The 13,561-nt window shown below is 53.3% G+C and overlaps 1 protein-coding gene across 1 annotated transcript; it reads left to right on the top strand.

Annotated features, from left to right (window-relative positions):
* Positions 1 to 2,320: 2,320 nt before the first annotated feature.
* Positions 2,321 to 3,280, top strand: LOC309603971 (olfactory receptor 14C36-like; the record flags this gene model as incomplete). The annotated part of the gene is made up of 1 exon (XM_082338842.1): positions 2,321 to 3,280. The coding sequence occupies one exon, from the start codon at positions 2,321 to 2,323 to the stop codon at positions 3,278 to 3,280; it is 960 nt and encodes a 319-aa protein (XP_082194968.1).
* Between the last annotated feature and the right edge of the window lie 10,281 nt (positions 3,281 to 13,561).

Here is a 13,561-nt window from a genome sequence, read left to right as displayed (position 1 = left end):
GCACCCTCAGAGGGACAGGGCATCACAGCTGCCTTCTCCCAGGGACAGCTGCAGGGGGTGACTGTGTGTGTGCAGCCAGGGGTGCCCGGGCTGTCCTTCAGAGCAGGGTCCCTGTGCCCCAGGGGGCTGTGTGCCAGGGCAGGGACTCTGCTGCCTGCCAGTGTCAGCACTCAGCCTCCCTTGGCAGCTCCCCATGGCGCTGTGGAAAGAAGCTGTGGGTGGAAGGAACAACTTCTGGCAGGGCAGGGTCCTTCTGTTGTCGAGAGGGTGCTGCATGGGTCAGGGCTGCTCACAGCTCCAGATCACCACCAGGAAACTTCCAAGGGGCTGTTTCAAGAGGAAGGTCAAGGCAGAGTTTGCTATAAAGAGATTTCCCGAGCCTGTGTTTTCAGTTTCCTACTCTGAGGGCAGGGAACAGGAGCAGCGGTGGGGCTGGGGAAGGGAAAGAGAAATAGAAAAGGACCTGTCAAGTTTGGACAAGCCATTGAGAGTCCTGAGCTGTAACCTGGAGTGGCCAGTAGGTCATCTAACAGCCTCCTAAAGTGCCTTCAGCCCCTCCTCTGCCTAGGGACAGCACCAGCATCACCTCTGCTGCACCATCAGGGCTGTTCTGACCTGCCCTTCTGAACCTCCCAACAGGAACATGTGCCCAGCCAGTGCCCTGCAAACAGGCAGGTTTCTGTAGGGCCAAGGGGAGTGCACAGAGGTTAGCATGGGGTCTGTGAGCACTGACAGGGAAAAGACATGGCACAGGGAATCACTTCCCAGGAGGAAAATCTCCAGGCAGCAGGGTTACAATCAGGGAATGAGAGGAAACTTACTTAAAAGAGCAATGTTGTGGGAGGGAGAATTCAGAAAACTCCGTATCATCCCCTCCAATGCAGACCCCTGCCTCTGAGCAAGCCCCCTTGCCTCCTCTCCCACCCACCAAAGCCTCTGCCCTCACAGGGCTGTGGGGTCCAAGCCATGAACCACCTCCTCTGCAGCCAGAGCTCCAGCAGAGCCATGGTGCAGCTCTCCAGCCACGGGCCCACTTCCCTCTGCAGAGCGCAGGGGCTGAGAGCAGCTGCCCGGCAATGTTGGGGTCTGGGAGGTGGCGTGCACAGCTGGGGAAGGGGAACGCTGTCTGAGTGCCCCAATGCCTCTGCCCTGGCCTCTCTCAGCCAGAACCTCCCTGTATTTTTCCTTCTTTCTCCACTTGTCTGTGTGATTGCTCTTGTTATCCTGGTCTTGCTGTCAGGCTCTCTGGGGAGGTGGAGTTTCAGCTGCAGAGTCACACACTGATCCTGTGGGGCCTTTCGTGCAGGTGTGTCCCTGGGAACAAGTGTCCCAGCCTTCCTCTCATCTGTGAGGCTGTGGACAATGCACGCTGTGGGGCTGGGGCATGAGCTCGTTTGCCCTTAGCGAGATACCATCATGAAAAAACTGAGGCATCTCCTTGAGGTATCCTTCCAAGCTGTGAGCTGCCCTCCAGAAGGCAAATCTGTCCCATAGCATCTTTGTGTTACCTGGAAGCCCCATGGAGAAGCACAGAGATGCAATGGCCAAGGAAATGCTCTTGGGTTGGTGAAATGAGCCCTGTGTGTCCTTGGCTGGAAGTGGGCTGCTGAGACCTTGAGAAAGGGTGGGACATTTAGTGGTCTGCACTGGATCCCTCTGCTCTCAGCAGCGTCTGCTGGCTTTTCACAGGAACATAGCAGTGTGATTGCCCTCAGTCTCAGAAAGGTGCAAGGCCAGGGCCTCTTGGACTGAGGGACAGACCAGCTCCCCTCACTCTGCTCTAATCCCAAGGCAATCCTCTTGCCTTGCAGGATTTGCTCTGTTCTCCCTGAGTGCATCAGAAATACTGAGGGTTTCTGACATCCCAAAACAATCCTCAAAGAAGAGGGGGAAATTCTTTTTAAAAAAAACTTTCAGTCTGCCTTCTGGAATCCTCATTCCTTAACACTGGGAGTGCAGATGCTGACAAGCCCTTCTGCATTAGGGGAGGTTTCATCTGACAAAGCTGAATATCGGGACTGGACCCTGCTTCCACCGTTCCCATGAACTCACTGCTGCACAGCGGGGCTGACACCTCGGCAGCCAGAGGGCAGAGGCCCAGCTCCTCACGGCACATTCAACTAGCACCAAAGCACAGCTTCAGCCATGGAGCTGAAGGAAGGTCTCCTAGAAAAGGAAAATGTGTGTGTGTTTATGCGTGTTTGTGTGCAGCAAGGGGAGGGTCTGTAGGAAATGGCTTTTAATTTTGCTCAGAAAAGTCTCCCCTAACTTGTCAATGACTTTTCCTCCTTGCACGGGTCCCCGTGCCCAGAGGCAGCAAATGTCCAATGCCAGCTCCATCACTGAGTTCCTCCTCCTGACATTCACAGACACACGGGAGCTGCAGCTCTTGCACTTCTGGCTCTTCCTGGGCATCTACCTGGCTGCCCTCCTGGGCAATGGCCTCATCATCACCGCTGTAGTGTGTGAACAACGCCTCCACACCCCCATGTATTTCTTCCTCCTCAACCTTGCCCTGCTCGACCTGGGCTCCATCTCTACCACTGTTCCCAAAGCCATGGCCAATTCCCTCTGGGACACCAGGGCTGTCTCCTACCAGGGATGTGCTGCCCAGATCTTTTTCTTTCCTTTCTTGATGGTAGGGGAATATTTTCTCCTCACCATCATGTCCTACGACCGCTACGTTGCCATCTGCAAACCCTGGCACTATGGGACCCTCCTGGGCAGCAGAGCTTGTGTCCACATGGCAGCAGCTGCCTGGGGCGGTGGTTTACTCACTTCTCTGCTGCACACTGCCAGTACATTTTCACTCCCACTCTGCCAAGGCAATGCCATAAACCAGTTCTTCTGTGAAATCCCCCAGATCCTCAAGCTCTCCTGCTCAGATGCCTACCTCAGGGAAGTTTGTGTTATTGTGGTTAGTATCTTTGTGGAATTTGGGTGTTTTGTTTTCATTGTGCTGTCTTATGCGCAGATCTTCAGGGCTGTGCTGAAGATCCCTTCTGAGCAGGGACGGCACAAAGCCTTTTCCATGTGCCTCCCTCACCTGGCCGTGGTCTCCCTGTTTATCAGCACTGCCATGTTTGCCTACCTGAAGCCTCCCTCCATCTCCTCCCCATCGCTGAATCTGGTGATGGTAGTTCTGTACTCAGTGGTGCCTCCTGCAGTGAACCCCCTCATCTACAGCATGAGGAACCAGGAGCTTAAAGACACATTGAAGCAGCTGATTCAATCAGCTCTTTTCAGCAGCATTAACCTGCTCGTGTCTCTTCAGAAGTGATTTCAAATTCAGCTCCGGAACCTCCTGTGCTTTGGGCAATTTATCTGTGATAACCGTGTCTGTCCATGCCTGCAGCCACTCCACTCCACCAGAGGCCTGAACCCAGCCTGTCTGACCCAGAGGCCTGTTCACATGTGGCTGGCACAATGGTACAGCTCGCCTCCCATGTCGCATCTCTGGAATAAAAGGGGATTTCCTCAGTGCTGGTGTCTGGAGGTTGGGCTCTTCTGCCAAAGCTGAGGTCAGGCTGAAGAAATTGCCCCCACAATGCCATGCTGCTTTGCTTGGCTTCTCCATGGGATGAGGGGAGGAGGGCATGGGGCAATATGTTAGAGAATGGGCCTGGGCTGAGCCTTCACCTGTGGGTGCCCAGTTCCCCCGGAGATGGTGAATGATCGACAGGGATCTGCCTGGGACGTCACCCCATGGCTTTCAGGCACCACAGCCCAATCGCTCTGCAGAGCCGTACCAACAGCTTGGGGCCCTGTGGAGAGCACGGGGAGGGGGTAGGAGCAGCAGGTCAGGCCAGCATGGACAAATTTCCCTGGTGAAAGGCTCTCTGGGGGCAGGGACATGCCTGGAGAAGAGCAAAGAAGATACTTTCTGCTTCCAGGGGGTTATAAATGGCAAAGAGAAATCTATTTCTGAATGCACCAGCTCGGGCAGGCTTTTCTATTGCTTGGGCAGCCGGAGCAGCCTGAGGATCCCCTGGGCCAGGAGTCTTTTCCTGGGAGAGGGGCTGGCACAGAGGGGCTTGCTGGCAGTGGACAATAAGGATGTCTTGGAGACAGGAGCAGCCACTGGCTTCCATCTCCTCATGCCATGGCTGGCCCTCAGCCCTGCACCTGATGGGGAGGCTGAGACACCTCTCTGCCTCCCAGGAGCTACTGTGACCTTCAGAGGGGCTGGGGCTGTGGGGTTGAGTGTGCAGAGCTCTGCAGTACCCATCAATGGGCACTGCCATGGGGTCAGCCCAGAATGGGCTGCTTTTCTGGGCTGGACAGGGGGGAGATGGGTAGGGGGTGGGAAGTGATGGGGAGAACCAGAGAGGGACTGGGCTGGGCTGGGAAGTGCTCAGGAGAGGAACGCACTGAAGTTAGCTGAGCTGTCCGACCTTGCAGGGTGAGGACTCACACCAGGGGTTGGTGCTGCAGAGCCAGGGCTCATGGAAGGGAGCTGAGACTTGCAGACACAGGAGAGAGGAGGCTGCTCTGTGCCTTTGGTGCCATGGAGAGTTGGGGCAGGTGCCCCAGGGCATTTGTAACCCCCCAGCCTTTCTCCCTGGCCATTTCCAGCACTGGCAGCACACCCCAAGTTTATGGGTGAATTGTCCTGCTTGGCCATTTCCATCCTCCTGCTGGGCTCAGTGCTTGAATCCCTCTGCTTGAAGCAAAGGACCTCCAAGATGGTCAGGGACTGGAGCACCTTTCCCCTGAGGAGAGGCTGAGGGAGATGAGCTAGTCCAGCCTGGAGAAATGAAGGCTGAGAGGACCTCACTGTGGCCTGCCAGTACCTACAAGGACTTGATGGAGAATAGAGAGACAGGCTTTTCACCATGGGGCATGGTGGGAGGGCAAAAGACAGGGGGTGGGAGGTGAAAGAGGAGAGATTAAGCCTGCAGGTAAGGAAAGTCTGTTTCAGTGTGAGCTGAGCCAAGCGTTGGAGCAGGTCACCCAGAGATGCTGTGCAGACTCCGTCCTTGGAGGTTTCCAGACTCAGACTGGATCAAGCCATGAACAACCTGGTCTGACCCCTTTTTTTTCTGGCAGGTTGGACTGCAGAACTCCCGAGGTCCCTTCCAACTTGAACTGATCCTATGGTGTCAGGCCCCTTCTCTGACAACCACAGAGCAAATGTTTATGGGGCAGGAATCTTCCTGTGCTGTATGTGACCACCTAAACTAACATCTCAGGCAGCGAAAAGAGGCTGATACCCCAGTGTGACTCTCTCTCGGCAAAGACTGAGGGGTATCGCTGACAGTCCTGGGCAGGAGCTGTCTTGGGGGCACAGGGCTGTGGGCAAGACACAAAATGACCTTTTCTTTAAATGCTGCTAGCCTGAAAAGAAAAATGTTTAGAAAATGTCAGTAAACATAAAACAAAGAATTAAACAGAAAGATGCAAAGCAAAGAAAATGTTTAAAAACACTTTTCAGCTTTTAAATTTTATTGTGGTTGGATGTAGGACCCAAATGCCTTCAGCTACAGGGACACAGACACCTCCTGCCAGTGCAGATGCCCTGGGAACCCCCTGCCCAGCCTCTGCCTGCAGATCCCGAGGGGCTCTGCTCTCCCACACGCCCTGCCTGAGAGCTGCCAGCCCCAGGGAAACACCTCAGGTACACGGAGGCCTCTAAAAGCCGCCCTGGGTGTTTTATGGTCAGGCAAAGAAGGTCTGCCTGGAAAGGTGAACAAATCTGCAACACTGAGAAAAAAATAGGAGCCCATTTTCACCAGCTGAAACAATTGAGTACTTTTAATATAGTGGCAGGGTTTTCCCATCATGCCAGAGTGGGAATTTGCAGGGAGTGCATTAATCATAGGAGAAAAAATATTGATCTCCTGTACTTGCATTATGGCTGCTCTATCTATTATATTACGCTGCGTATTCCATCTCCCTTATCTTTCAGGTCTTCCCACCTCTCTTGATTAAATGACCATGTCTAAGGGCATCTTCTCAGCAGAGGTAGCGGGACATTTGCCCTTCCCATTGCTCTCCCCCTCCCCCTGCATTTTGTTCATTCAGATACCTCCCAATTATCTCGTCGCTGCTTTGAGCTTCAGGGACTTAGAAGCTCGCCCCATCTTTCAGAAGTCAAATTCACTCTTTAATCAGCTCCTTCCTTGCATTTATATCTATCGCTTCCTATCTCTCTGTCAAAAACAGTTCTTGTATGGCTGTCATCATTGGCCATCTCCACCCCAGGATGTCCTACGCTGTCCCACGCCTGTGCCTGTTTCCCTGCAGGCTGTAGACACACGATCCACTTCCCCACCTTGCTCTCATCCTCCCATGTCCCTGCCTGTACCAATATCTCTCTCTGAAACAGAAAGCCACGGGCTGATCACAGACAAACACCACCACCACCAGTGACCGGTTGCACCACGCCACTACCCTTCAAGTGACATTTCATCTTCCTCATGCCCAGGCTCAGACTCCAAAGCCTTTCCTTCCTCATGCTGTTTCCTCTACAAAGGAAATCTTCATCCTCCCTGAAACCACCTTTCAAGCAATTGCAGGCTACTACAACCTTGTCCTTGGCCTCTGTGCCATGAGGCCAAAGCAGCCCAGGTCCCTCGGTCTCTCCACACAAGCCATGTGATTCAGCCCCTTCAGCCCAGCTTGGCAGGCCACCTCTGGACCTTCTCCAGTTCCTCCCCACTCCTGCAGAACATGGAGCCCTGCACCAGGACAGATTATTTCAGATGTGGCCACAACAGCGCTGAGTCAAGGTAACTCCCCTTGTCTGGGTGGTCTCGCTCATCCTAATTCAGCCCCGTGTGCAGCTGGCCTTACTCATGGTCAGCATGCTCCACTGGCTCCTATTGCATCCCTTGTAGCGACCACGGCCTTCTCCTCAGGCTCACTCCTCAGATGGTCAGCTCCAAGCTTGCCCTGATACATGGGGTTATTCTTCCCCTGATGCAGGACTGGCCACTTCTCCTTGTCAAACTTGATGAGCTTTCTGTCGGCCAAATCCCAGGGTTTCCCAGGGTCCCCATGAACTGAATCTTCCTTGTGTCAGCTGTTCCTGTGTGCGTGTAGGTGGCTCACCCTGTCCTGTGGTGCCTCTAACAAGATGACAGCATGAGGAACTGAAGGCCATGATGGATAATAAAAGGAGGTAGCAGTTTAACGGCCTTGCTGACCAAGGTAAGAATTCCCAATGCTGCCAGCCCAGAAACACCAACGGAGGGCAACAGGCAAGCAAAGCCAGGGCCAGCAGGTAAAGGGAAATCAGAGGTGGGCTTCTTGAATGAGAGGGATTGAGGATGACCAAAGGGAAGAACTCGGGAGGGGGGAAACAGGGAATAGGAAGGTTGGAGGTGAAGCAAAGGGTACAACCAGGGCTGTTTGTGGGCACCTGTCAAGTAGCCCTCAGTCTCAGCAGGGAATCAGCATGGCTGGGCACACCTCTGATGGGCCTGCACAGGAATGCAGATGGCTTGGGGAGCAAACAGGAGGAATTAGGAGTCTGTGGGCAGTTCTTGAGCTGTAATCTCACTTAGGTATCAGAGACATGGTCAGATAGCTCACAGCTCTGGAGCGTGGCCATGTATGGAAGCTGCCTCTTTAGGAAGGATGGGGCAGGAGCAGGCCCACAGTTTCTGTAGGTGGTTTTGAGGTCATTGGTGCCCAAATAGCCGATAGTCCAGGAGAAGGCCAACATCAGAGGTAGATGCTATGACATCATCTGTGGCTGAGTAGCAGATAGGCCAGGGGCTGTGTATGAGCTTGCGATGTCACTGGTGCCTGAATAGCTGATAGGTCAGGAGCTGGCACATAGCTCGTGTAGGTGCTTCTGATGGCACCAAAATAATGTTTAGACCACACCCAAATACGACTTTTTGAAAGAAACATCATCAGCAGAAGGCCATACACCGCACACACGTGTGACAGTGTAACTCATGCGCACACAGCGTTTACAGTAGGAGGATGTGAGGTCACCGTCAGTATAACCCATGAGCGCACAGAAGTGGCAGTAGGAGGGTGGCAGTGGTCACATCACCAATGGCACTCCATGGCTGTGGGGCTCGGTGCAGAGCGGCTGTGTGCTCTCACAAGCGCATCACAGGGGACGGGAGCTGCACGCCCCGTGTCTGTGAGGCCGAAGGAGCAGCCCCTGCAGCCCTGGCTGGAGCAGTTGGGGCGGGGGTGGCTCTGGGGCACCGCAGGGATGTGCCTGGGCACGGTGCCAGGAGGAAACCACAGACTTCCTTCCCCGGGCGCTGTGCAGGGAGCACGGCGAGCGCTGCAAGGCCACGGGGGCTGTGGTTTGTGCACCTGCAGGCTGGAGCTCCTGATCCGCCTGCGGGGAATAACGGCCCCTTGGTGACAGGCTGAGAGTCAGGGACATGTCTGAGCCTCTGGGCTGTGGGTCTGCTGCCAGGGCAGGGACATGAGGGACCTTCCAAGGGGCTCTCCAGGGAAGGATGGGTGAGCCAGCACTCCTGGGATGGGGCTCTGGCCTGGGCTAAGGCCCTTTCCCAGCTGCTGCTCCCAGCACAGCGGGTTCTGTAGCAGGGTCAGGGGCTCCTTCCTTCCCTTCCTGACACAGCCTCCGGTGCAGTCCCAGCCCTGTGGTTCCCATGGCACGGGGGTGGCTGGACGCTCTCACCTTGGGCTCTTCGATGTGCCTGACATAGGAGATGCCCAGTGCTCCTGGTCAACACAGCAGGGTTCAAGGGATGAAAACCCCATTTTCCTCCCCCACAACCAGCCCTGTCCTGTGACAGCCCCCCACCACAGTGACATGACACCTGCAGCAGAGCTGTCTCTCATATATGGTCATGAATGGCACTGGAGAAGTTCATTGGAGGGCTGGGCTGTGTCGGAGGGGAGATAGCTCCCAATAATGTCTAAAAAGGTCCTGCTGCTTTGATTGGCTCGTCCTGTAGCTGGGCTGGGATCTGCAGAGATATATTGCCCTCCCGTCATCATTGTCCCCATGAGTCCCCAGGAGCTGTGGCAGGGAGTGTGGCGCGGCAGGGATGTGCTGGCAGGGCAGGAGGCTCCGGATGGGCACAGAGGGACTCCTGTACCCTCAGATGCTGTGGCTGCTCCTCTGGGTACAGCTGTGCAGAGGTAAGTGCCAGTTTCATTGTCCCACAGCCCAGGGCCAGTGGGTACCCGCATGGTCATCGGGATCTGTCTGGGAATGGGGTTGCTTTGCAGGTGCTACTGAGATGAGGGTCAGAAGGTGCTCAAGTCCATGGACCCTGTGCCTGCCTGCCTGGGTGGGAGAGTACCTCCTTTTCCAGGCCTCCGGTGTTGAAGGCAGCCTGTGCCTGGCTGGATTCACAGACAGCCTGTCCTGGGGTAACATTTTGGTCCCCCCTGTTGTCCAGCACTGTGCCTCTGGAGGCAGTGGTGGCCTAGCTGGTGACGGCAGCACCCAGAGATGCCCAGGGCACTGCCAGCCTCTGGGGTACCCCGGAGGGTTTGTGTGCTGCTGACTGCCCCCTTGATGCAGGGGAGCCCTGACCCCATGAGGGCAGTTTGTGCCCCGCAGAGAGAAGGGGACGGGGGCATCTGCATAGAGAGACATCCTTCCTGGGCGGCCCGGCCCAGTGCAGTGGCCCTGACACCAGAAGCGAGGAGGTGATGTGGGTGGGGGCACCATCGGAGTCGTCTCGGTGGGAACACAAAAAGCCCTGGGGGTGGGGGTGGGTATGGATGGTGCCGGGGCAGGCGGTTTGCATGGGAAGCTGCAGGCCTGGGTACACGGGGCTGTCCAGGGGGTGCTGGGCTGGGGAAGAGAGGGTGCCCTGTGCAGGGCTGGGCACAGTGTGCAGGTGTGTGTGGGCAGGGCGCAGGTGGCCGTTGGGGTGGGAAAAGGTGCCTTGTGCGGTGGGATGGCGAATGACCCAGCAGGGCCAGAACTGCCCACAACCAGCCTTGCGCAGCCCATGGGGATAGAAGGGACCCCTGTACTGTCTTGGGGACAGCCTGGAGGGGAGAGGGCTCCCACCCTGGCACCACTGACATGGCCTGGGCAGGGGCTTCCCCCAGACCCACAGTGCTGGGGCTTGGTGCTGTGCCTGACTGGTTCCATGTTTGTGTTTGAAGGTGCTGTGGAGGTGAGGCTGGTGAATGGTGGCAGGCACTGTGCTGGGAGAGTGGAGGTGAAACACAGGGGCCAGTGGGGGACCGTGTGTGGTGACTACTGGAGCATGAACGATGCATCAGTGGTTTGTAAGCAGCTGGACTGTGGGTCTGTGTGGGAAAAAATGAGATAGTGTTTTACTTTGACGAGATGCAGCTGTGGCCTTGAGGCTTGTTACAAACAAGTTGGTGAAACTTAGAGGCAGAAAAATAAGGATGAGATTGGATACATCCCTGAAAGAGGAATTCGCGTGCACCAGCTTGAAGAACCGAGAAGTAATGCTGAAGAGACACGTGGACGCAAGACAGTAGCCAATGAAATGGGTTTTTCTTGCTCGTGAACACTAGATCATATTATAAAAGAGATAAATTGTAAAAATAAAGTGTCATCGTCATTATCATCGCCATTGCCATTGTCATTGTCGTTGTCGTCGTCTTCTTCACTTGTCTTCGCTTGTCTTCCCCGAAACTCATATGCGGAGTCCGTGATACTCCACAAACCCATAATCAATTGCCACCCGAGGAATGGGAGGCATCAGCCGCTGCTGCGAGGTGGCAAAAGATGAGACACCAAGCATTGCAAGCGGGGGATACAGCTTTTTGTTCAGCGATAGCGTGTCCTGTCATATGCAGCAACGCAAATGTCCCCGATGAGCATGAACCTTTTGGCTATAATGTTTTAAAAGATCTACGACAAACAGTTGCCGCGCATGGACTGGGTTCTCCTTTTACACAATCCCGGCTATGGGGAATATTGACAAATGAAATAGTACCATTTGATATATGCACGCCTACTAATCTTATATTGACCCCAACGCAAAAGGTGATCTTTGAAAGCACCTGGCGTACCGCCTGCCAAAACGGCACAATTATCAATATGCAGTGACAACAAGGCGACCCTTTACAAGGGGCAGGACTCCCACAACTTATGGGGGATCCGCCGCTAAATCATCCAACGTTACAGGCACGATTACGACCAGAGATATTAGCACAAGGCAGAGACCTTGCTTTACAGGCATTACTAAAAGTGCCGGATGTCGGAAGAGCGACAAAATCATTTACGTTAATAAAGCAAGGGAGAGGAGAGGGATATATCTCATTCTTAGATCGTCTATAGGAGGCTTTGGAAAAACAAGTCGAAAATGCAGAAGGAAGAGAGGTCCTACTCTTAAAATTAGCCTTTGAAAATGCGAATACGGACTGTAAAAAAAGTGCTTTTGCCTCTAAAAAATCCCTCCTTAATGGATATGATAGAAGCTACCCAGAAGGTGGGGTCAATGTCCCATAACATGGAAACATTAGCTACAGCTTTTGCCGCCGCAATGGAAGTGCAGAAATCATGTTTCTTCTGTGGAAAAACTGAACATTTTAAAAGAGATTGCCCACAACTAAGAAAAAGAGATACGACGAGCTCTAAACAGATATGGACTTGAAGTAGCCCCTGAAAAGGTACAAAAAACTGAGCCTTGGAAATATCTGGGCTGGAAAATCTTGCAACAAACAATTGAACCTGCAAAAACAAAAACGGGGAATGCCAGGAGCCACTCCAGCAGACAGACTAAGTAAAGCCGTGTATGTGTTAAACTACCTGAATATGTCTGAAAATAATATTCCTGTTATTATCTCTCATTTTCTGTCTCTTCAACCAAAAGATTTAACAGCCACACCACAGAAGGCCCGAGTTTTTACAAAATCGCTACAAACAGGTAATTGCGAAGGTCGTTTTGATCTACTAACCTGGGGCAGAGGGTATGCTTGTGTCTCAACATATGTAGGACCTAAGTGGGTACCTGCAAGGTGCGTAAGACCGGCTCTTGCATTGGATAACAAGAACGAACAGCAGAAGACACTGAACTCTGAGAAGACTGATGGGAATGACTTATCAGATAACTCCGAATTAATCCATAAAGCAATCAAAGATTTGAAGTTAGCAAATTACAAGTCAGTGATGGATTTGGTTGGCTGAATCACTTACTAAAAAGTTGGGGAATTGGCGGGTGGATAATGTCTCTAATCAAAATAGGTTTTTTCTTGTTACTAATATTTTGCGCTATAATAATGATAGTTTCTTGTCTAGTGTCTTGGGTATAGAAAATGCTATAGAATATGATTAAACAAGCTTTTGTAGTAGACAAAAAGGGGGAATTTTGGGAATAAATGAGATAGTGTTTTACTTTGACGAGATGCAGCTCTGCCCTTGAGATTTGTTACAAACAGGTTCGCAGGAATGCAGCTGTGGCCTTGAGGCTTGTTACAGGTTCACAGGAATGCAGCTGTGGCCTTGAGGCTTGTTACAAACAAGTTGGTGAAACTTAGAGGCAGAAAAATAAGGATGAGATTGGATATATCCCTGAAAGAGGAATTTGTGTGCACCAGCTTGAAGAACCAAGAAGTAACGCTGAAGAGACGCGTGGACGCAAGACAGTAGCCAATGAGATGGGTTTTGCTTGCTCGTGAACACTAGATCATATTATAAAAGGGATAGATTGTAAAAACAAAGCGTCGTCATCGTCGTCTTCACTTGTCTTCACTTGTCTTCGCCTAAACTCATACGCGGAGTCCGTGATTAATTGCCACAACCCTGCACTGGCCATGCTGGTCAGGGTCAGAAGCAGACCCAGCTGGAGCAGGATCACTGCTGCTGAGCCCTTTTCCATCATGCCTGATTGCTCAGGAGCTAAGGACAGGACTGGGCAGGACCATGGGGTGTCTCTAATGGCACGCAGGGCAGGGGATGGCTGCACTGGATCCAGCCCATGGGTTTTCCAATTCTTATGGCCCTTTGCCTGCTCTCTCCTCACAGCCTCTCCTGCCATTGCAGGGCCCTTGTTAGCCTGTGGGCTCCTCACGTTCACCTTTTCCTCCGGGACACTCCTCCTTGGATGGTCACTCATTTTATGAGGTGCCACTCACTGCCCACCCAGACTCTCACACTGTCCCTGGAGATCCCCTGAGCTCTCCTGGCAGCTCTCAGTTCCTTTTCAGGATGGCATCTGCCATCAGCCCCGCTGCAGGTGGGACAGCATCAGGCAGGTAAGTCAAAGACCAGTTGCTCTTTCAGTGGACGTATGCAACCAAGAAGGGAGGTCTTCATCCATGCCTTGGTCCCTAACATATCACCGTGGGACTCTCAGATTGTCACCCTGAATCCATCAGAAGCCCAGAAGAGCAAAAGTCCTTCTGAGGGAGAACCCTATTGGGTGTATTCCTGACACCAGCTTTGGAAGAGGCGCCCAGCCTTCTGGCCCTGTCCTGAGGAGCCCCTTTGGTCATGATGGTGCTTGCATGGAGACCAGCTCTGATAGAGTGGTTCACGTGGCCTGCTCCTGCCCTCAGCCACAGGGATGCCACCGTACAGATAACAGGACTGTCACAAGTTGCACCAGACCTTAGGGGCAGCACAAATAAAAGGGCACAGCAGAAGAGTGTGGAATTGAGGAGAGACCAGCACTAAAAA

Source organism: Platalea leucorodia, assembly GCF_965183815.1.
Source record: "Platalea leucorodia genome assembly, contig: HAP1_HAP1_SCAFFOLD_279, whole genome shotgun sequence".
Taxonomy (NCBI): Eukaryota; Metazoa; Chordata; class Aves; order Pelecaniformes; family Threskiornithidae; genus Platalea; species Platalea leucorodia.
The sequence above is the reverse complement of the archived record's forward strand: the minus strand, read 5'-3'. Positions and strand labels throughout refer to the sequence as shown.